Source organism: Osmerus mordax, chromosome 20 (genome assembly GCF_038355195.1).
Source record: "Osmerus mordax isolate fOsmMor3 chromosome 20, fOsmMor3.pri, whole genome shotgun sequence".
Taxonomy (NCBI): domain Eukaryota; kingdom Metazoa; phylum Chordata; class Actinopteri; order Osmeriformes; family Osmeridae; genus Osmerus; species Osmerus mordax.
In genome coordinates this window covers 7362604-7389983 of record NC_090069.1, presented here as the reverse complement: position 1 = coordinate 7389983, position 27380 = coordinate 7362604, and the positions used below count along the sequence as shown (strand labels likewise).

Sequence of the window (27380 nt, the reverse complement as noted above, 5' to 3'; positions counted from 1 at the left end):
TACACTGTTTACCTTCTGTGCAAGGACACACAAAACATGTAGCAATTGTGAGAGAGCTTAACACACAGACTTGTAAATTGAAGGCTAAAAACTTCCCCCTACACCCCCATATCATTGTGTTCATAATGTAATTGGCTATACGACGTGCCAGTCAATCATATAACCAATAGCAAATGGCTTGCTCCTTTAGACAAAGGAGGGTGTATTTCAGGAATATTTATAAGGGAACCGAAATTATGACCAAGTTTACGTGAGAGATTGGACGCTTCAGTCAGCAAATTTAGAATGATGCAACAAGAGTCCATGGTTTTTATGGATGTAATACATTGTTTTGGACAAAATATTTTACTTGATTGGATCGTTTGGACCTTTGACAATGTCACTCAATACTGTGAGGCTCGATAGGTGAGTCGTCTCAGTTCTGTTTTTGTTTATTTATATGTTGGTGTTCAGACAAAAACTTTGATTGTACCCGCTGTTGATACTGTATCTTGAAATGGTTTGCATCAATAGAATCACAAGAATTTTAGCTTTCCAACGATATGGCATGTAAACACAGCAGTTTTGTGCATCGCGTAGTACAACCCCAATTCCCAAAAAGTTGGGAAGTTGTGTAAAATAAAAAACAGAATACAATGATTTTAAAATTTCATAAACCCATTATGTTATTCACAATAGAACATATAAAACATGTCAATGTTTAAACTGATGAAATGTACCATTTTAAGGGGAAAACAATTTGGTAATTTTGAATTTGATGGCAGCAACACGTCTCAAAAAAGTTGCAACGGGGGCAATAAAAGGCTGGAAAAAGTAAGTGTTACTAAAAAATAAACAGCTGGAAGAACATTTTGCAACAAACCAGGTTAATTGTGGAGTCAGGTGGCTGAGTGGTGAGAGAATCGGGCTAGTAATCCGAAGGTTGCCAGTTCGATTCCCGGTCATGCCAACTGACGCTGTGTCCTTGGGCAAGACACTTCACCCTACTTGCCTCGGGGGAATGTCCCTGTACTTACTGTAAGTCGCTCTGGATAAGAGTGTCTGCTAAATGACTAAATGTAAATGTAATTGCAAACAGGTCAGTAACATGATTGGGTATAAAAAGAGTATCTTAGAGAGACTTTTGAGAGACTCTCAAAACACAGGCATAATTCTGTAATGGAAATCATTGCATAGACTCAGAAACACCTGGTTTTAGAGCATCATTTGCTTCCATCCAGGCAATGGCGGATTTAGTGATTTGGGGACCCCAGGCCAAGACAGGCATGGGGCCCCCTTAACTCCTATTCTCACTCATTTCAATCCATTTAATAATTATTAATATAATAATAATAACTAGAGAGGGTACCATTTCTGGGCAAATTGTAGGGTGTGCTTGCTAGCGTCGGTTGCAGATGTGTCCGTTTATTAACTGTAATGTTTACAACTGATATTTCTGTATATTTTATATAAAAATGTGTATGCCTATACTTTTTATGAAGATTGCATTGATTTAAAAGCATACATTTGTTGCTGCTCATTTACAATTCAAAATACAAAAAGTGAAGTGTAGAATGAAACGGTTGTCTTCTCATTTCCCCTTGCAAGAAGGAATATTGATAAGCTATAGCAGCCTCAGTTGAAAAGATATTGGGCAATCCGGTGCAAAACGGTCCTAACCTCTATGACACGTTAAGTTTTTCCCTTCTATCGATATTTCCAAGCATTTAGCCTACTAAAGAATATATTGTGCTTAGTAAAGTTATGCACTGTGCTTATTAAAGTTCTGTCTTATGAACTTAGAAGTGTGCTCAGGCTTAAACATTGGGTCTCACACTGGGTGTGGGAAGCAGGCTGTTCTTTGTGTCTTTATCTCTTCATTTTCAGAAACAACCTTGAAACCGGGTGGAGATGGCACCCGAGCAGGTGGGACGCGTAGGCAAGAACAACTCCCTGATGCACGAGAGAACAAGCTCAACCCTCTTTTCATCTTTCTGTTTTAATTGCACTGTATAAATATATGCTGGGGAGGGACAGATAGGGAGTTGGACTTCGTGAACCAGCCCAAACTCTGTTGCGGGTAGGGAAACTTAGACAACCCCAGAGCTCTGTATTTGTTGATTTGCAAAGCTGATATTATCGGACCTCTGTGACTCCAGACCACTCTTTCTAGAACAGATTTGTGTCATTGAATACCATCATTACATATTGGAATAGACACAAAGAATTTGAGTCCTTCGCTACTCATATTGCATTAATTCATTAAGAACCCCCTTTGAAACAAGCTATTGAAACACCAATGTCACCGGCAGTATTTCAGATGGAATCGCGATTCAAAGAGTACCATCTGCTGACTGAAAATATGCCCCCCAAAACGTAAATAAGGTTGACATTTACTTAGGGGGACATGGCTAATTCAAAAAAGGTTTGTTGGAAGCGATCATTGTCAGTAACAATGCAAAATTTGGTCTCAGCCCTGTGTGGAGAATAGTGATGGGTTGTTCGCGAACGATCCGGCTCTAAGAGCCGGCTCTTGAAGGTGAACGTCGGGAGCTGGCTCGCATATCTGAAGAGCTGACTCTATTTTTAATAGATTAATACAGCCTATAAAAACTAAATGATTATGAAATAATGAATTTTAATTGTATTTAAAATAATTGACTAATTCAAAGAACAACAAAAAAATACTTGTAGGCTTAAAGGCGCACACAATCATCTTCACATTCTGTTCCTGTCAATCCTGCATGAGGGAGGGCCGAGCCAACTCACACACAGTCAGAGAGTAGTCAAAACTCGGAGGAGAGCCATGACAAATCAATGCATTTTTAAAGATATGTGGTTACGGTCGAGTATGATTTAATTTAATAATTTAATTCAAATTGTTTTCACACCCATCATAGTCAAATTCATAGTTAAAACATGTATTTTTTAAAGAGCCATTCGGGAGCCAAAAGAGCCGGCTCTTTTTGGTGAGCTGAGCCATACGAGCCGGCTCACGAAAAAGAGCCAGAATGCCCATCACTAGTGGAGAAGCTGACCCCGGTAAATTGTGCTACGAACAAGCTAGCCTAGCTGCTGTTGCTAGCCAAACTTCACTGAGCAGCACTTGTGCTAGCTGCCGCATCATTGGATATCAGTGGAGAGGAAAATGACGTTTCCTTCATTAGTTTCAGTTTGGCAACTACTTGTTTACTCTCCTCTTTTGTCTTTCTCTTTTGTGCTCCGCTCGGGGAGTTGCGTTTCATTTAGCAAATTGGTTTTCACATTCACTTAACTCTTCTACTGTCTCATATTAACCAACTGAAATGACGTGCTTTGCTGCGCAGTTGCTGCAATCAATGGAATAGTCCACAGTAGTATCGGGTGGGAGGGGAAGCCTGCGTTGACACAAATAGAATAAACGCTCTGTTGGTATCTTTGTTGATACTTTTGGTGAAGGTTATGACTTTTAATGGATTTGTATTATTATTATAGTTATTATTGATCATATAGTATTTTTATGGTGTCTTTCAAGGGGCCCCCTGGCAGCTGGGGGCCCCAGGCGGTTGCCTACTTTGCCTAATGGGTAAGTCCGCCCCTGCATCCAGGCAACATCTTTTTCAGGGAAGGCCTTGCATATTTTAGGAAGACAATGTTAAACCACATTCTGCATCTGTTACAACTGCATGGCTTCGTAATAGAAGAGTCCGGGTGCTGAACTGGCCTGCCTGCAGTCCAGAAATTCCACCAGTTAAAAACATTTGGTGGATCATGAAACAAAAAATATGACAAAGAAGACCCGGGACAGTTGAGCAGCAAGAGTCCTGTATCAGACACAAAAGGGACAACATTCCTCTCCCCAACTCCAGCAACTGGTCTCCTCAGTTCCCAGACAGATACAGACTGTTGTTAAAAGAAGAGGGGATGCTACACAGTGGTGAACATGGCCTTGTCCTAACTTTGAGACGTGTTGCTGCCATCAAATTCAAAATGACCTTATTTTTTCTTTAAAATGGTCCATTTAATCAGTTTAAACATTTGATATGTTTTATATTGTGAATAACATAATAGGTTTATGAGATTTGTAAATCACTGTATTCTGTTTTTTATTTTATTTTACACAACGTCCCAACTTATTTGGAATTGGGGTTGTATAGTACTAATCCTGTGGCCTGCCAGCAGGCTGTGGAAGGCAAACAGGTTAAATGCAGGCCTTTATGGTGTAAAATAATAAACTTAAAATTGTGTTAATTTTGGATGATTTATATGCATTTGATACATTCATAGAAAGTTAACTAAAGACAACAGGACAGTCAAAAAGGACATTTAATTTAAAACCTCAAATTCACATGCAGACAAAAAACAAATTGGTATCAAGAAATGATGGATCCCATTACTTTTTCAAGCTCATCTCTTACTCAGGCCTCGACCATTCATTTATCAGTTTCACACTTTAATCTTAGTCTGATTTTAAGGATCGTAATCAAAGTGCCAGACATCTTGTTTACAACTGGGTACAGATGTGGATGTGTGTGTGTTGCTTACACCTGGTTACCTTAAAGGCCAGACAGACTTTCCAGGCGATGAGCTTTTCCCTGGCATTAAGGATGACAGGGTAGCGCACCTCCTTGCCCTCACTGTCCCGCTCAACCTTGCCATCCAAAGCTGGGGACTTCCTGGCCTCTGCATGAGCATAGTCTGGCCCGACAGTGTACACCTGGACACACGAGATACGATCTAGTCAAAAGGAGCTCTTGTCGGCATTCCGTATTGTCCGCTAGAAGCCGTTTTTTTGTTTTTATTTTCTTGCATATTACAAAAGTTTAAGTTTTGAAGAAGCCACTCAATATAATAAACAACACGTTTAGGATTACTAAATACTCATAATTTGTTATTGTTTACCTAAGCTTCAAGTTGAGTTGTGGGCGAGTCATGCGTGACGCGATTTGATTTGCATCACGGTGCAGACGGTTTTTCCCTGGGCTACTTATGCTAGCGCGGTGGTACTAGCTGTAATGTTTCGTATGTAGGCTGTGTTTGTCTGTACAAAGTACAATCCCATCCCCCCTCCTAATCAAGTAGTGAATTGGCAGATTTGGTCTCAAGCCAAGTAGCCTTAAATATAATGTTTCACAAGTAGTTTTGTCAACTTTCAAGCATGCATTCGGTGTTCGGTGTACAGTTTTTTCATACATTCTTTTTAGCCGACATCCACGGACTAAATGGAATGAATAGGCTAATTATGGGCATTGCATTGTGCAGAGGCTGATTTTTCTTTGTTTGACCTGGTAAACCATGAATAGGCTACATCTTTCAGGCTGTTTTCAGAAGATGTAATTTGCACCAACAACTTAACACTAGTGCTGTCAGTTAAACGCGTTATTAATGGCGTTAACGCAAACCCATTTTAACAGCATTAATTTTTTTAATCGCAAGATTAACGTTCTTTTTGGCCAAGCAAACTTTGTATGGAAGAGCCAAATATTTGTATTGTAATGGTTATGGCTGTACACTGGGTGGCGCTGTTTGGCTCGGCTATATGAGCCAGGGGGAGACAGGTAGAGCCAGGTGGTGACCCCGGAAAGGCAAATGGTTTTGACCGTTTTGGCGGAGTATTGTCTCGTGTATATGTCTTGTTTGCACCAGCCATCCTGGAATAAAAGGTATTATCTCCTTAGCCGGCCTTTGGACTTATTAAAGACGAGCACCAGGTAAACCAATAGCCGCCTAGTGCGTCGTACCAGAGCCTGGGGCAACACTACAACAGCGCAGCATTGGGCTGGCTGTCATACTGTCAAAACATAGCCGATTGGACTATGCAGATGGCCTTGGAAGATGTGGAAACGTGTGACCTGTGCGTGAGCTGCTATATGGAGCTGTGAAAGGGTTTGGAGCCAGGACGTGGGGCTATGCTAAGGATAGCCTACTGGAGCCTGAGCACCGCAGATCATCGCCTGGACAACGGAGAATCACTACAAAGGTGCCCAACTATCGAAGTACGTGTAGCGCTACACAAGGCCAGTTTGTGTGCACATATTAAATCCAATGCATTGGTAAATCAACGCGAGCCCTGGAATACATTGGAATTCTGCGCGTTCGCTTGTTGTGGCGTATCACGTGACTTTTTCACCTGGCGCTGTCCTGGATTGAACTCTTTTCTCGTTTGCGCTGTTTCCAACTGACCCTATTGTTTGTGCTTTCTTGGATTTACTTTATTGCGTTTAGACTAACTGAACCCTTGCTATGGATGTGCAGGTTTTGGAAATGGACAACAATATTGATATTGAACAGGGTGCTATTGGTGGGGAAATTAAAAAACGCACTGTTAAATTAACTGAAAAGGGTTTGGCTGAAAAGCTTGACCGTTTACAAAATACCAGAAAATCTAAATTAAACAAAGCTGGTAAAATTAGAGATGACTTACAAGAGTTGATATTTAATGGTGATAAAACAAAGGTGTTAAATGCTCTGAATGAATTAAAAACTGTTTGTGATGATGCTAAATGTTTACATCAAACGTTGTTGGGTTTATTGACAATTGAAGAGAGTGACAAACATGAAATATGGTTTAGGGCTAAAATGCTCTCAAATAATGAGTGTTTGTCTAATGTCAACAAGTGGCTCTCTCAAACTGAAACTGAACATGAAAATGAGGAGGTTAATCCATCAGACAGTGTGTCAAATACAGGAAGCAATTACAGTCAAAGAAGCAGCAGGTTCAGTGTATCAGCGGCTAAGCTAAAGGTTGCGGCAGAAAAGGCTGCAGTTCTTGCTTGTGTCAAAATATTAAAGGAGAGACATGCAATTGAGGAAGAGGAAGCCAGGCTACGAAGAAGAAGAGATTATGTTGGACTTGGAGGCTGAACTGGCGGCATCTGAAGCAAAAATGGAAATCTATGATGCCAATGAAGAGCGACAGTCACAAGCACATTCAAATGCTAAGGAAACATACATTAAAGGTGCAATTAATGGGATTAACATCTTAAAATCTGGTGCCCAAGAATTCATCCCTCATGACAAACAAACAAATCAAAGGGAAACTATCCAACGTACTGCAATAAATGGTAAATCGATGGACGTGAGACCAAAGGTACAAAGCATATCAATTCAACAGCACCGCCAAGTGGAACTCAATCAAAACAGAGTGGAAATGAAAGTTCATTCTAAACAAAATGATAATCAAGCTCGGTCACTGAGCAGTTTACAGTGGCCTGGAGAACTTCTCAACGTCATGAGCAAGCAAACTGAAATCACAGCAGCTTTAATGAATCAGCAGCGATCAATGACACTCCCACCAAGAGACATTCCGATATTTGATGGTGATCCTCTGAACTACAGAACCTTTATGAAAGCATTTGAACAAGGTGTGGAACACAAAGCACCTGTAGACGACAGTTTGTACTATCTGGAGCAATTCACTCAAGGACAACCCCGTGAACTGGTTCGCAGCTGCCAACATATGCCGCCAGGCCGTGGATATGTTGTGGCCAAGGCTCTATTGCAGGATCACTTTGGGAATCCATATAAAACTGCCACTGCATATATTAACAAAGCACTGTCATGGCAAACAATACGAACAGATGACACAAAGGCACTCCAGAGCTATGCCCTCTTTCTGCGCGGCTGTTGTAACATCATGGAGGAGCTGGTGTACGTGCAGGAGCTGGACATGCCGGTAAACATGAGGGCTATACTGGCCAAATTACCGTACAAGTTGAGAGAGCGTTGGCGCAGCAGGGCGTATGACATTATGGAATCTACTGGATGCAGAGCTGGATTCAATGACATGGTGGAGTTCATTGAGCGCCATGTAAAAATCCTCTCTAAACCCTTTTTTGGTGGTTTATATGAACATAGCACCAATACAACAAGCCAAGCTCCTAAGCCACAGCCTGGGAGCAGAATGAGGGGAAATGTGGTGGCAAGTACAGTGACCACCATGGATGCACAGGGCGAAGACAGAGAGCAGTTACGCTCAGACACAAAGCAGAACGAGAAAGAACACTGTGTTTGCTGCCCCATGGAACATTCACTGGAACATTGTAGGCAATTTAAAATGAAAAAACACATGGATAAGGTACTTCTGTTGAAAAAAAGGCGTGTGTGTTTTGGTTGCCTGCAACAAGGCCACATCAGCCGTGACTGCGAAGCAAGGCTTACATGTGAAATCTGTAACCAAAATCATCCAACAGTGTTGCACATAAAGCGACAAACAAGTGCTATAGAACGTAAAATAGAAACTCCTGCACCAGTGCCAGTCTCTCACACCACATGTGGCCATACAGGGGCCGGCAAGGACCGAACAATGCTATCAGTTCTTCCTGTGCAAGTTAAGGCAGCTAAGGGCAACTGCGTAATCCAAACTTATGCATTCCTGGATCCAGGGAGTACAGGAAAATGTTGCTCTGAACAGCTGATGCATCGCCTAAACCTCACTGGAAAACGTACACAAATCTTGCTGCGAACGATGGGTCAAACAAAGAAGTTCTCCGCCTTTTCTCTATATGATCTAGAGGTTGCTGGTCTAGGGAGTTCACAGTTTTATCCACTCCCAGAAGTCATCACACAACAACAAGTGCCCGTCACTACTGAGGACATGGCAAAGGCTGAAGATCTTATTAAGTGGCCATACTTGTCAAAGGTTCACATGCCATCCATATGTGCTGAGGTCGACTTGTTGATCGGTACCAATGCACCCAAGCTACTGGAACCATGGGAGGTCATCAACAGTCAAGGAAGTGGGCCATATGCGGTCAGAACTGTGCTCGGCTGGGTGGTAAATGGCCCACTGGATGGAAACGCAGATCCAGAAGCTGTAAGTGTAACAGTGAACATCATTTGTCAACAAACTGGAAGAACTGCTCATGAACCAGTACAATCATGATTTCAGGGATAAACAAGCAGACAAGCAAAAAATGTCAAGAGAAGATCTAAAGTTCCTGAGCATTATGGACATGTCCACAAAGCTACAGGGTGGAAAGTATTGTTTGAACTTGCCTTTCAAAAATAAGAACATCTCCTTACCAAACAATCTTGCTGTGGCCAAACAGAGAATCCAAAGCTTGAATAAAAGATTCATGCACAACCAACAGTTCCACCAAGAGTATGTAAAGTACATGAAAAACATTGTTTCTTGTAATTATGCAGAACGCGTGCCTGAAGATCAAGTGAACAAAAGCAATGGAAGAGTGTGGTATATTCCCCATCATGGGGTGCATCATCCTAGGAAAGGGGCACTGCGTGTTGTCTTCGACTGCGGCGCCATGTTCAAAGGTGTGTCCCTGAACAATGAACTGTTACAGGGGCCAAATCTCACAAGTATGCTGCTGGGTGTCCTCATGAGGTTTCGACAACAGCCAATAGGCTTTATGGGTGACATCCAAGCTATGTTTCATCAAGTGCGCGTGCCAGAAGAGGATCGAGACTTCCTTCGCTTTCTCTGGTGGCCAGATGGCGACACAGCACAAGAGCCAGTGCCCTACAGAATGACAGTGCACTTATTCGGAGCAATCTCATCACCAAGTTGTGCTGCATATGCCTTGAAAAGAACAGCACAAGAAAATGAGTCGAAGTTCCCAGCCGTGGTCAGTGAAACTGTAAAGCAGAATTTTTATGTTGACGATTGTCTGAAGAGTTCAGCTGATAAATGATCTCATCGGTCTGTGTGGAAAGGGAGGCTTTGTGTTGGAAAAATGGACAAGCAACAGTCGGGTTGTTCTGCAAGCCATCCCAAAGGAGCAGAGAGCCAAAGAGCTGAAGATTTTGGATTTGGATATTGACAAGCTTCCAGTGGAAAGGCTCTTGGTCTCCAGTGGTGTGTGGAAACGGATGCTTTTAAGTTTAAAATGGAAGTAAAGCATCAGGCTCTGACCAGGCGTGGCATGCTGTCTGTGAACAGTTCTGTGTATGACCTGTTGGGATTCTTGGCGCCAGTGACATTACAGGCAAAAATGATGCAGCAAGAACTGTGTAAGCGAGGCTGTGGATGGGATGATGCCTTGCCACAGGACATCTGGCAGAGGTGGAAGAAGTGGTTGGAGGAGTTGGGGCTGCTGGCGGCATTTAGTGTGGATCGGTTTATCAAACCTGCTGACTTCGGAACAGTAAAACAAGCACAGTTACACCACTTTTCCGATGCTAGCGAAGAAGGCTATGGGACTATTACATACATCCGCATGGTGAATCAAGAAGACCATATCCATGTAGCCTTTCTCATTGGCAAGGCTAGAGTAACGCCTCTAAAGTCGGTGACCATTCCTCGACTCGAGCTATCTGCAGCCGTCCTTGCTGCCAAAATGGATGGTATGATTAAGGTAGAGATGTGTGTGCCTCTTCAGGAAACGGTGTTTTGGACTGACAGCACGTCGGTGTTGAAGTACGTGAACAATGAAGACCGACGATTTCACACATTCGTAGCCAATCGAGTAGCCACCATTAGGGATCTGTCAGACCCTACACAGTGGAGACATGTCAGTACGAAGGAAAATCCAGCTGATTATGCGTCTAGAGGGCTGAAGGTTGCAGGTTTCTTAAGTGCCAGAAAATGGTTGGAAGGACCAGAGTTTCTATTGAAAGAGGAAGAAAAATGGCCAAAGATCACATTGGATGTCTCATTGGATACAGGAGACAAGGACGTGAAAAATGAAGTTGCGTCTAACACTGTCAAAATTGACGCTCTCACCCCCACAGACCAGCTTGTCGTGTATTATTCAGACTGAAGAAGGCTCAAGAGAGCAGTGGCTTGGTATCTGCAATTTAAGTTCTGGATGAAAGAGAAATATCAAAGAAAAAAGCTGTTGAACCCTTCGCTGAATAAACACCCTGTGGCATACAACACCAGAGGCCGTCAGAGTACCCCTGCTGACTCCAGAAAGGGTGGTTTGACATTGGACGACTTACGAACCGCAGAACTCTCCATCATTCAATATTGTCAGCAGCAGAGGTTCGCGGAGGAGGTTGAAGCCCTGATGGGAAACAACAGAATTTGCCGCCGGAGTTCCATCCATGTGTTGGATCCTGTTCTGCAAGATGGACTACTGAGAGTGGGAGGCAGGCTGAATAAAGGTGCCATGCCAGAGGATGCTAAGCATCCCTTGATTCTCACAAAAGATCAGCACATATCCAGTCTGATTTTGAAGGACGCCCACGAAAGTCTTGGACATGCAGGCAGGACTCACACTCTGTCCTTTGTGAGAAGAAGGGTTTGGATTGTCATGGGCAACTCTGCTGTAAGAAAGATCATTGGAGAATGCAGCATCTGCAGGCGCTACAATGCAAGACCTTTGGAGCAGAAAATGGCCGACTTACCCGCAGCTAGAGTTTTACCTGACAGTCCTCCATTTACCAACACTGGCATTGACTACTTTGGTCCAATTGAAGTCAAGCGAGGAAGATCCTGCTGTAAACGCTATGGAGTGATCTTCACCTGCATGGCAAGTCGAGCCATTCATCTGGAAGTAGCGCCTACTCTGGATACAGATGCTTGCATAAATGCATTGAGGCGGTTCATGAGCCGGAGAGGACAAGTTAAACATCTGTGGTCCGACAATGGAACAAACTTTGTTGGAGCGGAAAGGGAATTGAAAGAAGCCCTTGCTACGCTGGACCAGGAGGCAATAAAGGGACATTTGGTGCAGGCAGGAGTCGAGTGGACATTTAACCCACCTGCAGGCTCCCATTTTGGTGGTGTTTGGGATAGGATGATCCGCCTGGTGCGAAGGATTCTCAATTCAGTGCTCCGCCAACAAACTCTGGATGATGATAGGCTGACCACAGTGTTGTGTGAAGCAGAAGCAATTTTAAATGATAGGCCTATTACTAAACTGTCAGAAGATCCACAAGATTTGGAACCCCTTACTCCCAACCACTTGCTGCTGCTGAGAGGCAAGCCATCATTTCCACCTGGAGTTTTCGATCCAGAGGATCAGTATGGGAGGAGGAGCTGGAAGCAGGTGCAGTACCTTGCTGATCTCTTTTGGAAGAGATGGGTGCGAGAATATTTACCATTGCTTCAAGAAAGACAGAAATGGAACGACAAGAAGAAAAACCTGGCTGTGGGAGATGTATGGATCCATCTGCTCCACAGGGATCCTGGTCTCTTGGAAGAGTTTTGGAGGTGTTCCCAGGCAGTCATGGCCTGGTGAGATCAGTAAAACTAAAAACTAAATCCAACGTAATAGAGAGGCCAATTTCCAAGCTTTGTTTGGTACATGGGGTCTAACAGTACTGTGCTAAAGGTTTATTGTGTCTGCATATTTTGTCTCTTTTTGTTGTTGTTTTGTTTTGTAAACTGAGAATTGTCATTTACCATGCCAATTAGAAAAACTACACCACACCGGATCTAGCTAGACCGGAAACAAAACAACAGGCACGCTGCACACACTTGTTTGGGCTTGCGAGCCGGCTAAAGATTAGTAGGCTAACGTTCCATTTTGAGTGGATAGCGAGCGCGAGACGCCGAAATGGATGCCAATAAGATTCTGAATGGAAAGGTAACTTTTAAAAAGTTGCCAAATGGTTCCATTGACAAGACCAAATTGATCTGTGTGTTTTGTCGTTGTGAACTGAGCTATCATCGCAGCACGTCCAGTCTGAAATACCACTTGATGGCCAAGCACACAGCTGATGCAAATTCTCCGCCCCCTCGTCAAAGCCAGGCAATGTTGCAATGTTGTTTTCAATAATAAAAAAAAAACATTTGCACTAACTAAGCAATCCAATCCACTTTTCCATGTTGATGAGAGCATTAAAATGAGAAAAAATGATGGGACAAAAAGAAATCAAGGGACATTTAGAATAAATAAAAATGTGCGATTAATCACGAGTTAACTATGACATTAATGCGATTAATCGCGATTACATTTTTTAATCGTTTGACAGCACTACTTAACACATAACTTGAAAAAACACATTATCTAGGATTGAGTGCAAATATTGTTTTATTTTTATTTTCTTCACTGCGGCCAGCCCTCAATGCTTCGAAGGATTAACACAAAACGACCACACATCTCTGAAGGCGTGAAAAGGTGTAAAATCTTTGAAGCCGATTATCTGGGCTAGAGCTTTCCAGGTTTAACAACATTCAGCTACACGTATCTTCTTCAACTATTTTCAGATTTCAATGACACATAATTTGAAAGCTTACAATCTGCACTTTCACAATCTGCCACCTTTTGACTGGACCGTGTCACATACCCACATTATACACATTCTTTTTACTTTTCGAGGAATCTGTAGTCATTCTAATGACTGTTGACAAGATGTTGAAGATGCCCTGCATTGTTTCATTAAACACTATTTGTATTTTAATGTAAATCATGACACAAACTTTGAGGTGGTGCTTCTAATGGTCACTTAAACGTGGGCATGATCCACATTGTAAAACTCAAGTGGCTAGTGTCAGTGTCATGACACATCTAGGTACCACCTAGGAGCAAAAGTAAAATATGTTTTTGCAACTTCAACTGATATCTGCAGGGCATAACCTATAAATCTGACTATGGACTTTGAAGATCATAGAAACTTTACATGAGATCCCCCAACGTTTGACAGAAAATTGGAAAACATTGAGTTAAGTTAAGTTTAATTTGTAGCTGCAGTGAGATAATGGGGATGTAAACTACCTTCACGTCAGTTCCGTCCGTTGGCATGAACTCTTCATAAATATAGGATCCAGTTTTCCTCACGTTGCTCTCGGGGGAGTACACACTGCTTCTGCTACCGATCTGGGTAGAGTATGACAGGAAGAAAAATTACAGGCCTGGTGCAGGTTCATTACTAGCAGCTATGAATCAGGGGCTCAGAACCAAATAGAGTTTGTATTGCTACAAGGTCGGATTATAAATGAGGCTCCATATCATGACGGGGGGGTCTTATATTTGACAAATGCCACTTTATGCATGCTATTAAATCTGTTACAGGTCATAGCAGTTATATGTTTGTGTGTGTGTTCTAACCTTACGGAACAGCCTCTGACTGCCTCCTCCTGCAGAGGTGGGGTAGTAGATGTAGACATTGTGGTCTTCGGCACTCACAGGCTTCTCCACAAAGGGCTTCTGGAACACCTCTCCGTTTACCTCCACATGGTCCTCCCCTTCCACCAGGTTACACTCTTAAGAAACAGAGTATGGCACATTAAACAGGTTATCTACAGGGAATACAGACTCAAAAACCTTTCACTGCCCATTCATATCCTTAAGATTGCTACATGTAACCAAGTTAAATTGGTTAAATTCACTCAGTATAAATACTGCCAACCTGAGCCATCAATGAGCTAGCTTTTCAGTGGCTAGCTGGTTCAAGTAAAGCTTGAGTCAGATGACTCCATTTCGAACTCTGGTGTGGGACCAAATCTTGAGGAAGCTCTACTAAGGAGCGACGCAATGACACCAGTAACAGTGGTGCCATGACCCGGATACACAGTTGAGCTGTGGTGTGTAGGGATGAGTGTAGGGGGATGAGTGTAACCAAGTTGAATTGGTTCACTTCACTCCTCAGTATAAATACTGCCCACCTGCGCCATTGAAGAGATTGCTTTTTTATGGAGAAGCCGGTTAAAGCAGTGTTTATAGAGGTGGTCGTCACGTTCATGAGTTTGAACCTGTGTCTGTGTGGGCAATATTGGGAGTAGTGTTGTCAAAAAAAACGATACTCCGGTATAGGGATGCGTATTGATAAGATTTTAACGATTCCGACTCCTTATCAATTCCTGCTCTGAAAACAGAGGCCTCTTCAGGCCTCAAAATCTAGTCGGAGATAGAAACTTTCAGTTTCCTTGTGTTCAAGCTTCTATCACTCAACACCAGTAGGACTTACAGGGGTCCTAACAACAGGGGATATAACTTCAGTGTCACCTTTCAAAAGAGACCATACATGCATGTACTCCAATTGGTTCAACAACAGCTTTCAATGTACTTTGGGTATGTTGTTTAGGCGTTTTCAGGCACATTTAACAGGACTATTAAAAGGTTAAACAATTAAAATGCTAAGTTTAATAATGGATTAAAAATCGATATGCTTAGTTTAATAATGGGACACGCGAGAACGTTTGCTGATAACACACGCCACCCCGATAACGTGAAATGATCAATAAGATCAATACTAATGGGAGACGAATGCCGGAGCTAAAATGTATGCTTCAAACAACGGGACAGAAGATAACTAGATCGACTACACACAATAAAGGCAAATTGCTTCACACAGTAACAAGTGGTTGTGATCACTTTTGAGCAGTTTAGCTCTACCTTAGATAGTTAGAGATGAAGCGCGAACGTTAGCTGCGCTGCTGCATGCATCGAACACATGACGTTCCAGTAACTTCATTCCATGCTGTGTGTTCAAATGCTTCTTCATATTTGTAGTATTTCCTCCCTTCGACGAAATAGACGTTTTACACGCGATACAAGTGGCGTTGTTGTCATTTTTTCGTGTGAAATACAACCAAACTTTAGAACGCTTCTTCCTAGTTGCCATGTTTGCTGCAGTCTGTCTGAATAAACTATAAAAGTTTGCGCATGCGCAACGGCACAGAGAATCGTTAACAGAATCATTAAGGAATTTTGCTAACGATTCCAAGGAATCGATTCACTGGGAACCGGTTCTAAACAAGAATCGGTTCTCGATACCCATCCCTACTCCGGTACCAAGTCAGTACTCAAAAAAACTAACGGTATGATACCAGAATTTCTGAAGTACCAGGTTTCATAGTCGGACGCTGACAAGCACAGTGTTGCCAAAAAATCTTGTTGCTAGGGGCTCTCTGAAAAGTCACTAAAAGTCGCTAGATTTGTCGCAAGATTACATTTTTTGTCACTAGGGAAGGCAAAAAATCTCTAAATCTAGCAACAAAGGTGTTAAATTGGCAACACTGGACAAGCAGCTAATGCTGCAGGGGCTCCACCAAAAGTTTCACCATAACAATGAAAATTGGAAGAGCCATATATGGAAGTACTTTAGGTGTGAGGCAGATGAGAACATTGTCGATCACCAGAAACCAATTTTCAAACATCTCCTTTCATGACCTTTATGGTTTGCAGCATACTGCAAATGCAATACCTAATACCTTCAGTTTTTTGCTTTGGTATCGAAAATGGTATTGAGTACCGTGAAATGTCATTGGTATTGGTACCGACTACTGACATTTTTGTACCGTGAAAACACTAATCGGGAGGAAGCTCTGCTGATGAGCAATGTGATGCTCATTACATATGCACTTTCAGTTGGCTGCCTAGATGGAGGACCTGTGCTTCCAAAGAGATACAATAATTTGGCAAGAAGTTACACAAGAATACCTCACGTATAATCCAAATAACTAGTGCTAGCTACTTCCTTGTAGCCAAGTTTATTAGTACCTGTGCTTTGCTATCTCAAACCATTATAATGATGGACTGAATGTGCCTCTACAAAATAACTTAATGATCCAAAACTATTAAAGATCCTGTAAAGTGGAATCTGCTTGAGATTGGGGGGGCGTGTGGCCTGAAGGAGCTGAATCTCCACCCCCTCGAATTTAGCAACAACAGCAACACTAGCTAAATCAATTGCAGATATCAGAACAGACCTACCTGCAGTCTCTGAGTGTTTTATGTATAAATTACTCTGTCTTTGCACCAGCTGAGTAACAGAATGCAACCGTCTGTGATCTGACGTAGATAGGTCGCTGTGACGTAGATCGGTCGGGTTTTGGCTTCGCCTATACAAAACCTGAGCTGAAAACGGAAGAGAAAGTGTTCAACGGTCTAACTCCACATTTCAGTGAGACAAAGTTTTCGCGCTTTGCACATGCTTTCAGGAACTCATTTCACGCGTATGTAATGTACTGAGAAGCAAATCATGGAATTTGCTTTACAGGATCTTTAAATCTAAACTGCTGAGCTGCAAAAAAACAGCCCATGCTTTGAAACATTGGGCCTTGATATACATGTATAAAAACCATTTTAATTACAGCATAATCAAATGACTCAAAGTCGGGAAGGTGGCTTTCAATCAGGACTACTTAGGAAACCTATTAATAACAATGAAACCTCATGAAAGTAAAAGCATTGAGCAAAGTGACTGCCTGTTGTTCCACTGACACCAACACTAAAACAAGTCTTGGAGGTTTTGTAGGTTGTCTACTGACACTGAGGTGTGACATGCAGGATAGATTCCAGTTTGGCCACTGAGTCAAATAAGTGAACTCTGCATGCCCAACTAAACTGGTTTACGCATAGGCTACTTGACTAGAGCCGTTTTAACACACTAAAAAGTGTCCGCTAAGACCAATTTTACCCTTCCCTGATACAAGATTAACTGTACATAAACAATAGTTTGCACAACAAAAATGTCAGACTTCATGATGCATTCTGTATATATTTGAGTAAGAAGTCTACATTAGATGTCAGTTCTGCAGTTGCGATTAGAGTGGGCTTAACTCAATACATTTGATCACTATCCATTACAAATTTGAATATATGAACATATCTACAGATACAAATCAATTGTGATAGATATAACATCTGGGGCCGTATTCCCAAAACATTTTATCTTACCACTAAGAGTTCTGCTAAATAGCAGTAGAAGTTATTAGCTAAGAGTTTCCTCCTAAAACATATTCACAAATAGCCTGGCTGCCAGCCCAACTTCGTCCCGCCCACAAAAAAACACGCCCCATAGTCACAGCCCAACGGAGAGTTCTCAGACTCATATTCTGACTAGAATTATGAGTATGACAACGTCAGGCTAATTCACAAAGGTGTTGAGACCAACTTTTACTTAGGAATGGGGAGAAATCTTAAGCTAAGACAAAGGGCGGGGTTGACCTTGTTGCTATGGATGCTGTCAACAAGCTTACTAACTATGCCCAGTGATAATAGGGGATGGATCTCTGTCTATGATTTCATCATAGAAATATTGTAGAACAAGGTATTATTTAGCAATATGTGTAATGTTGCAATTTATTTTTATTTTTTTACATTTTCAAATAAAGATGTTCAGTTGTAGGTTGTGTCACTAATTAAACAAGTATATGTTTGTATAGAAAATAAAAACAAAAAAACGGCTTCTAGCGGACAATACGGAATGCCGACAAGAGCTCCTTTTGACTAGATCGTGTCACGTGGGTCCAGGTGTACACTGTCGGGCCAGACTATGCTCATGCAGAGGCCATAATATCACGTATATAATTGTAAGTCTCTTACATGTGCATCTCGTAAAGAAAAAGCTAATTTGCATAAAGGCAGCCGTATGAATTGTTGATGTGGGGTCTGCAGATGCTATATTGTTTGATGTTGTACAATGTTATGTGTTGCACTGACGGATGGCTGAGATATACGTAGTTCGTCTGTGCTGCATATATGCATTTTCCCTGTGGCCAAGTAGTGTAGTTGTCAACCTTGATCTTCGGTGTTTACATTTACATTTTACATTTAGTCATTTAGCAGACGCTCTTATCCAGAGTGACTTACAGTAAGTACAGAGACATTCCCCCCGAAGCAAGTAGGGTGAAGTGCCTTTCCCAAGGACACAACATAATTTGGCACAAATCAAACCGGCAACCTTCAGATTACTAGCCCGACTCCCTCACCGCTCAGCCATCTGACTCCCTCCCTCCTGTTACTGGGTTGTTTCTATAAGTGACTGCATCCCTGATAACTAAACTCAGAAGGTTGAGGTCAGAGAAAGAGGCCGCGTTTAGGAGTGGGGACAAAGACAGTTTCAAGGAGTCGAAGAACAGGTTTAGCAAGGCGGTGAGGGAGGCTAAACGACTGTACTCAGAGAGGCTAAAACACAAATTCTCTGCAAACGACTCTGCTTCTGTCTGGAGAGGGCTCAGGCAAATTACCAACTACAAGCCCAGAGCCCCCCACTCCACTAACGACTCCCGCCTGGCCAACGACCTGAATGAGTTCTACTGCAGATTTGAAAGACAATTGGACAGTCTTGAACTACCCCTTCCCACCCAGGAGGCCTCCCACCTCCCCCCCTCTACAGTGACGACTCTCTCCATTCAGGAAGGTGAAGTTAACAGACTTTTCAAGAGGCAGAATCCCCGCAAAGCAGCTGGGCCGGACTCTGTCTCTCCTGCCACCCTCAAGCACTGCGCTGACCAGCTGTCTCCGGTGTTTACCTACATCTTTAACACCTCCCTTGAGACATGCCATGTGCCAGCCTGTCTCAAGTCCTCCACCATCATCCCTGTGCCCAAAAAGCCAAGGCCAACAGGACATAATGACTACAGACCCGTCGCCCTGACCTCTGTGGTAATGAAGTCTTTCGAGCGCCTGGTGCTGGCACACCTTAAATCCATCACTGACCCTCTACTGGACCCCCTGCAGTTTGCCTACAGAGCCAACAGGTCTGTGGCGATGCAGTTAACATGGCCCTCCACTTCACCCTACAGCACCTGGACTCCCCAGCATCCTATGCCAGGATCCTGTTTGTGGACTTCAGCTCTGCCTTCAATACCATCATCCCCGCCCTGCTTCAGGACAAGCTCTCCCAGCTGAACGTGCCTGATTCCACCTGCAGGTGGATCACAGACTTCCTGTCTGACAGGAAGCAGTGCATTAAGCTGGGAACACAAGTCTCTGACTCCCGGTCCATCAGCACCGGATCACCTCAGGGCTGCGTCCTTTCTCCTCTGCTCTTCTCCCTGTACACCAACAGTTGCACCTCCAGTCATCCGTCCGTCAAACTCCTGAAGTTTGCGGACGACACCACCCTTATTGGGCTCATCTCTGGTGGAGACGAGTCTGATTATAGGTGGGAAGCGGCCAACCTGGTGACCTGGTGCAGCCAGAACAACTTAGAGCTCAATGCTCTTAAGACAGTGGAGATGGTTGTGGACTTCAGGAGGAACACAGCCCCACTCACCCCCATCACCCTGTGTGACTCCCCAGTCAACACTGTGGAGTCCTTCCGCTTCCTGGGCACTATCCTCTCCCAGGACTTCAAGTGGGAACTGAACATCAGCTCCCTCATCAAGAAAGCACAACAGAGGATGTACTTCCTTCGGCAGCTGAAGAAGTTCAACCTGCCAAAGACAATGATGGTGCACTTCTACTCAGCCATCATTGAGTCCATCCTCACCTCCTCCATCACCGTCTGGTACGCTGCTGCCACTGCCAAGGACAAGAGCAGACTGCAGCGTATCATCCGTACTGCTGAGAAGGTGATTGGCTGCAATCTGCCTACCCTTGAGGACCTGCACACCTCGAGGACCCTAAGGCGAGCGAGGAAGATTGTGGCCGACTCCTCCCACCCTGGACACTCCCTGTTTCAGTCACTCCCCTCCGGCAGAAGGCTGCGGTCTATCAGGACCAATACCTCACGCCACAAAAACAGTTTCTTCCCTTCCACTGTTGGCCTCTTCAACAAGGCCAAGGGACCAGACTGACTCAAATGACTTCTTGCTTAAAACACTTTGCTTTTTGCACTGCATTACAACATGGTATCTTGTACATTTGTATTTTTTGTAATATTTGTAATATTTGTATTTTTATATTGTAATTGGCAACTTATATTTTATTGTATATTTAATTCTATTCTAATCCCACTTAGTACTGCTAGTTTATGTACCCTGTCCACATATTTAAATTTTAGGTATATGTTTATTGTATGCACCTTCCTGCCAAAGCAAATTCCTTGTCTGTGCAAACTTTCATGGCGAATAAATCCCTTTCTGATTCTGATTCTACTACAATCATAATACCCGACGATACCTTTTCAAAAGCTCTAATCACAAAATGTTTCTAAAATGTTTACGTTCCAAGGCGGATTGCCAGCAACAGACATTTTATGATTGTTTGTGATTTTGTCTTGACAACATTTGTTGTGACTTAGGAGTCCTCTTGACTACCCCTAACTCTTCACAAATTTAGGAGCTGGTTTTAGCGCTAAAACTCAGTTTTCACAAAGACGGATACAGGGAACGCCCTCTCCGATGTGGAATGCCCTCTCCAAGCCCCTCAGAGAGCTCTACGTGCACCTCCTGATTTTCCTGACTATCGGTCCGCTACTCCGTAATTTTACGGATACCCCTTTGCTGTGATTGGTCTGTATTAAGAACCGCTTGCGTCAGCGGCGGGGTTGCCGTGACCAACAAGACGAACAGAATCCTTTGCCCTTTGCTGTAAGTTTTTTAAATTCATATTTCAGCTAAACAGTACATGTAAATCAGCATCTGAATTAAAATGTGACGAGAAATGGGCAGTGTAGTTGCTGAAAATGTGCTTATATTGATGAAACGGCAAATTTTTACATTTGCTCTGACTTTTCGATAACCTAGCTAGCATCGCAGTGCAGCGCCACCTACTTCTGGCGGTGAATTGTTTTCAGCACCCACAGGAGTACTATAAATTCTACGAATCAGTCTGTCTGTCCGTCTGTCCGTAACGGAGTCGGAGTAGTATAAATCGGCCTTTACTTTTAGCCTAACATGTTTTGTGAATACAGCCCCTAAACTCCTGAAAGGTCAGTGGTAAACACCTTCTGTTGTGTCAACAGTTGGTCTGCACTGAATAGCTGCCCTTACACTCCATTCCAGACATTGAGAGAGAGAAAGAGAGAGAGAGAGAAGTTCTCATGAGTGAAGGAGACATTTTGAAAGTAGCATTTCAGCCCACGAGTAGTCACAGTGTCGAAGATGAAACACAAAAGTTAGAGACTGGATGGCAGGACTTTTGTTATCAAATGATTTAAAATACATAATGAAAGCCCTAAAGATAGACTACCCACAATACAGTGATGGGTGTTATGTGTTCGCAAACACTAACACTCAATATGGTACTGAATCTGTCCCTGTAGACCTCCCTCTTGCCATAGCTGTTAAGAGGCCATTGTGCAGGCGCCTGATTAGAATGAGAAATAATGTGATATGAATTCAGTGCAGAGAAAGACTGGGATATTATATGGCTTGGATAATATGATATGGCTGTGTCCTGGGGTGGTCTAGTATCGACAAAGATTCCGATTTGCTGGCGAATAATACACCCATTTTTAATGTATTTTTTTTGCATATAATCCTAACCGAGTTGGACTTCTTAACCCTGCCTGTCCACTGAACAATTCCCACCAATTGCAAGTCATAAAAGCAAAGTAGGTGTAAGCAAAGTCAGATCATTGTAACCTTGCTACATGAGTTAATGTTCTGTATATAGTAAGCCAAGGGTAAAAAATCATTTAAAAATAAAACACAGTTAAACTAAGGTGATGAATGAGAGCTGCAATCCACACCACAGAACACATTATTGATTACATTGGATCAGAATAGTCAGAGGAAACATATTGCTTAAGGAAATAATATGAACAATACCGCTTCATATGTCATGTCAAACATTGTCCTTGTGGTGTTTGAGAGAACAATATTTAAATTGTTTACATTTTATTAATTTAACAGACACTTTTTTGCAAATGGAAGTACAAACAGTTATAGCGAGGTCAACCAGACCACGCAAAGCCGACATCCGTCTGTCACACCTGTAGAGTCTCATCCAACCACATCAGTCAAACCTAATCAGCCTTGTGGACACCCTCAGTATGCTGATTACCCACCAAACTCCGATGCAAACGAACCATAGAGTTGGGGGGGGGGGGGGGGGGGTCTCACCACTCTGCATGTGATGCCCTCTTATCTCTCCAAGGAAGCTCCAAAGGACTTGCTTGAGACAACACATCTCCAGCAACCATTTGTCATCTCTTTTTGTTGCGGGAATTCGAACAAAGAACATACCTTGCCAGAAATTTAAGGAAGGTTCTTCAGGACTTCCCCTTTACCAAAGGAGTAGACGGTGGAAATTATGAGAGGAATATTTGTGTGATGTTTTCTACTTTGTTTTAATGTTGTGTTTACTTAAATATTGATTCTAGTAACTACTCCTTCCTTAAATATAACCAAATCAACCTTGGTGTCTACACAAAGTTAACATTATAAACAATCATTCAACTATATTTTGTAACTGTACAAAGATGTCCAGAATTTTTTTTGAACACCCATATGTAATGGACAGAGACTAGTTCACACCTTTGATAGGTGTGAAGGAAAGAGGGGGAGTTGAGAACCCAGCATAAGACATTTACATTTAGTCATTTAGCAGACGCTCTTATCCAGAGCGACTTACAGTAAGTACAGGGACATTCCCCCCGAGGCAAGTAGGGTGAAGTGCCTTGCCCAAGGACACAACGTGATCTGGCACGGCCGGGAATCGAACTGGCAACCTTCTGATTACAAGCCCGCTTCCCAAACCGCTCAGCCTAATTGTGACCTAACTGAAATCACACAGACTCAGTCTCATGATCCCTGCATCCCAGACGCTCTTATCCAGAGCAAATGACTTCGGATATTCTTCAAATGGGCCTCAGACACGAAATTATTTGTAAAATATAATTTGACTTTATTTTTACGATCTGCTCTACTCTACTACTATAAACTATATACTACGGTACACTGAAGTCAAGGTACGATTCATACCACGGTTCAGACATCAAGGTTCACTACGAGTTCGGTACAACGGAGGGAAAAATAATACAAACCAGGTTCCTCTACGAGTGAATACGGGCGCATTGAAGATGACATGTAAATTCTGATTGCGTCAGTGATTTTGGCCCTATTTGTATGTGTATCTAATGGCTGGTAGGGAGAAGTTGGACAGTTTTCTTTTGTCTCGTTCCAGTGATTGACAAACCTGGGTGATGGCGTCAGATATTTTTAGTCATTTAGCACACGCCAGATGCGTTAGCATGTTAGATGTATTTCCACTCACATACCCCACATAGCCAATCTTTTCTTCATACCAGTCTGTTTGAAACGATCTTTGAATCATTTTTCACGTGACCTGCATAGGCTCTGTAGTGGTAGCTAGAGGAAACGAACGATTCGTTCATTTCCCGACTCGGTCTTTCTACGAGTCTTTGGATCATTTTTCACGTGACCTGCAGGCTCTGTACTGGTAGCTAGAGGAAACGAACAATTCGTTCATTTCCCGACTCGGTCTTTCTACGAGTCTTTGGATCATTTTTCACGTGACATGCATAGGCTCTGTACTGGTAGCTAGAGGAAACGAACGATTTGTTCATTTCCAGAATCGGTCTTTCTACGAGTCTTTGGATAATTTTTCACGTGACCTGCATAGGCTCTGTAATGGAGGAAACAAACGATTCGTTCATTTCCCGACTCGGTCTTTCTAAGAGTCTTTGGATCCTTTTTTTACGTGACCCGCATTGTATTTTTTAGCAGAGGAAACAGTTTCCTCATTCCCTTTCGCGTGGCCACTGTTTTAGTAAGACGTGAATGATATTCGCTCAAGTCATCATACTGACTGGTTTTGTTATTTTCACTTTACATTTACACTTACAGTTTAGTGCAGTGTAATTGTTTGCCGTGATAATTAAATGATAGTGTGATAATAAATGACCAAATCATACAAACTGTCATGATACATTATTTTAATGCAGGAATTTCTTTTAAAATAGTATCTGCTGGTGCACATTAACCTACATGAGAATATGATACGTGTTTGCAGTGGACGGATAGCCCCCCCCCCCCCCCCGTTGAAATGAACGAATGACTCGAAAAAAGATTTGTTCATTTTACTGAACGAGATTCAAAGAACCGAGTCAGTAAAATGATCCGAACTTCCCATCACTACAAGTAATATCTTGATTTTAATTGGTCCATGTTTGATACATAACGTAGGTGATTAGTGGCATAACATATTTACGTGCAAAGGCACAGCAGAGTTGTGCATTTCAACGTACATGTTGAAGAATACAGGATCGCTTTTTAAAAACAATTTTATGTTTGAATTTTGGCAGGCTAGGCAGTGCCTACCTTGCCTATCCAGACTGCACGTCACTGCCCACAACTGCTGAACAACGCCGACACACTGTACTACTACTACTACTGTAACTAAAATGGGAAACTTAAAAAGGCCGGCGGGTTCTCTATCTCTCGTGGGTCGCCACCACTCGCCATACTCGTCCTAAGTGCTGCTAGCTAGCCTATCTCTGACTCACGGCGGCGCCATTAGATGTCCCTAAAGAACACGAGTATCTATCAGTAGTTCCGCATTACATTCATTAATTTGCATGCAAGTTTTATTTATTTTTATACCGTGTATTCTCCGTGTAATTTCATGCACCTGTAATATTTCAATAAATCTCGGGCACAGTAAAATTGCTTTTATAAACTTTAGACTTTATAATTTGTTAACATTAGGCCACCGAACCGTGACACCCGTACCGTACGGTTCGGTACGAATACATGTACCGTTCCACCCCTACTATATACACTATACTAAACTATTTAATTCCTTCAGATTACTGATTATTACATATTAACTAGGTTTCCTTGATCGCTTAAACCAATATCAAGGTGGTGCCCCGTTGATTAAATACTTGATTAGAAATTAAGTATATCTATTCTAAAACAAACATACCCCACTACAAAGTACAGTTTGTGCAAAGACTTCATCTTCCCTACACCCTCTGTGCTACTAACCCTCTGGTCTGGCGGGGTCTCTGTTGAGAACAGCGTAGCGTGGAAGCAGGATCCCTTCGGCCTTCAGTATCCGATACACCTCTCTCCTGGAATAGAGAAATTAGTGTTAGAAGTAATTTGCATTTGTAACAGCCTTTAGTTATTTGTTACCTTTTACCTTTAATTGTAGAATTGCTTGAGCATTTCAATGGCAACTCTGTTAAGCAAGAGTTATGCCAGGGGTGTCAAACTCATTTTGGTTCAGGGGCCACATACAGCGCAATCTGATCTCAAGTGGGCCGGGCCAGTAAAATAATAGCAAAATACCCTATAAATAAGGTCAACTTCAAATCTTTACTTTTGTTTTTCAATATTTCAATATTATGCCTTAATTTATCATTTAGCCTACATGTGCATTATAACTCACAGATCACAGTGGATCTACAAAGGCACAAAACATTTATTCACAGATAGGCCCATGGAAAAAATTGCATTTCACTTTGATTAAAACAATTTGTTTATTTTAATGTACAGTAGATACATTTTCACATCTGACCACCTGAATTGACTCACCACACTATGCACAAACTAAGGTGGGAGCTATGAAGAACGTTATCACCCTGCCTTGTAAATGTATTACATTTGTATATTTCAAAAACACAAAGGTGATAGCAGCTGAGCAATAGTGTTACACCAGACCAAACTATTTTGTGCTGAAACTGCTGACTGATATTATACTGCACAATGTTCATGGTCTTTAAATATTACATTACCACAGTAAATGTTATTTTTTCACAGAACTGTATTCTTCAGAGTGCAAAACGTTCCTTAAAGAGCATTACAGGAATTAGACTTACTCGCTGTTTAACCCCCTCCCCTCTCTTTCTCTCACTGCGACCTATCTACTGCAGCCACCGGCTGCTCCTGAAACTTGGCATCTTTTAGCCTTCACGATTGCATCAATATCAGGTGTCAAATCTTGAGTAGCGGCCAATTTCATAATGTCATTTAAGTACTTGTGTGTTAGCCTTGAGCGCAGCTTTGTTTTATTGATGTTCATTACAGAGAAAACCTGTTCACAAAGATAGGTAGTGCCAAACATGCATAAAACCTTTGCAGCCAGGGCTGTTAATTTGGGGCACCCTGCAAGAGATACTGATAAAATGTGTCCAAGCCCACCGAGGCAAATTTTTCCTTCATACCTGAATCACACAGCAAGTCAATTATTTCGAGTTGGATGTCAGCGGGCAGATCAGAAGCCTTGACTGTGAATGGCGAGCGAAAAACTGCAAATTCTGTCTCAAGTTCACCGAAGACCTGAAACCGTTGCTCAAACTCCGGCAGCAATCCTGTAACATTGTCTTTGTATTGATCCATGTCAGCATTAAGTCCGGTCGCACTCCATGAACTGTCCAATTTCCTCTCGTAGCTCAAAGAAACGCTTCAGAACGGCACCTCGGCATAACCACCGTACTTCGGTGTGGTATGGCAAGCCATACGTAATGTCTTTATCACTGAGAAGACTGTCAAACTGACGGTGATTCAGACCTCTTGCTCAGATGAAATTAACAGTGCGGAAAACCACCTCCATGACATGATCCATTTTTAATGATTTGCAACACAACGCTTCCTGGTGCAAAATACAGTGAAATGTCCAAAAATCTTGTCCTCCATTTGCGGCCTGTAATTTCTCTCTGAATTTTGTCACAACGCCTGCTTTTCTCCCGATCATTGATGGCGCACCATCTGTAGCCAGGCTGACGGCACGGGACCAGTCCACTCCGACCCTGTCCAGCGCTCCAACGAGAGAGCTCATAATGTCATCCGCTGTTGTAGTATCCGTCATAGGTACCAACCCAAGGAACTCCTCGGTGACTGTCAAAGTCTCATCAACACCACAGATGAATATGGCCAGTTGAGCAACATCTGTAATATCAGTGCTCTTATCAATTGCAACCGAAAATGTAAC

General features: G+C 42.5%; 1 protein-coding gene across 7 annotated transcripts in view; it reads right to left on the bottom strand.

Annotated features, from left to right (window-relative positions):
• Positions 1–27380, bottom strand: part of ppip5k2 (diphosphoinositol pentakisphosphate kinase 2) — a 109407-nt gene that overhangs the window by 45295 nt on the left and 36732 nt on the right. For all 7 annotated transcript variants that reach the window (XM_067258731.1, XM_067258734.1, XM_067258735.1 and 4 more), the window contains exons 5-8: positions 25433–25518; positions 13914–14068; positions 13581–13682; positions 4514–4675 (exon numbers count right to left, since the gene is read on the bottom strand). In XM_067258731.1, the coding sequence (XP_067114832.1) occupies positions 4514–4675; positions 13581–13682; positions 13914–14068; positions 25433–25518 (505 nt within the window). The remainder of the gene's footprint in view (positions 1–4513; positions 4676–13580; positions 13683–13913; positions 14069–25432; positions 25519–27380) is intronic.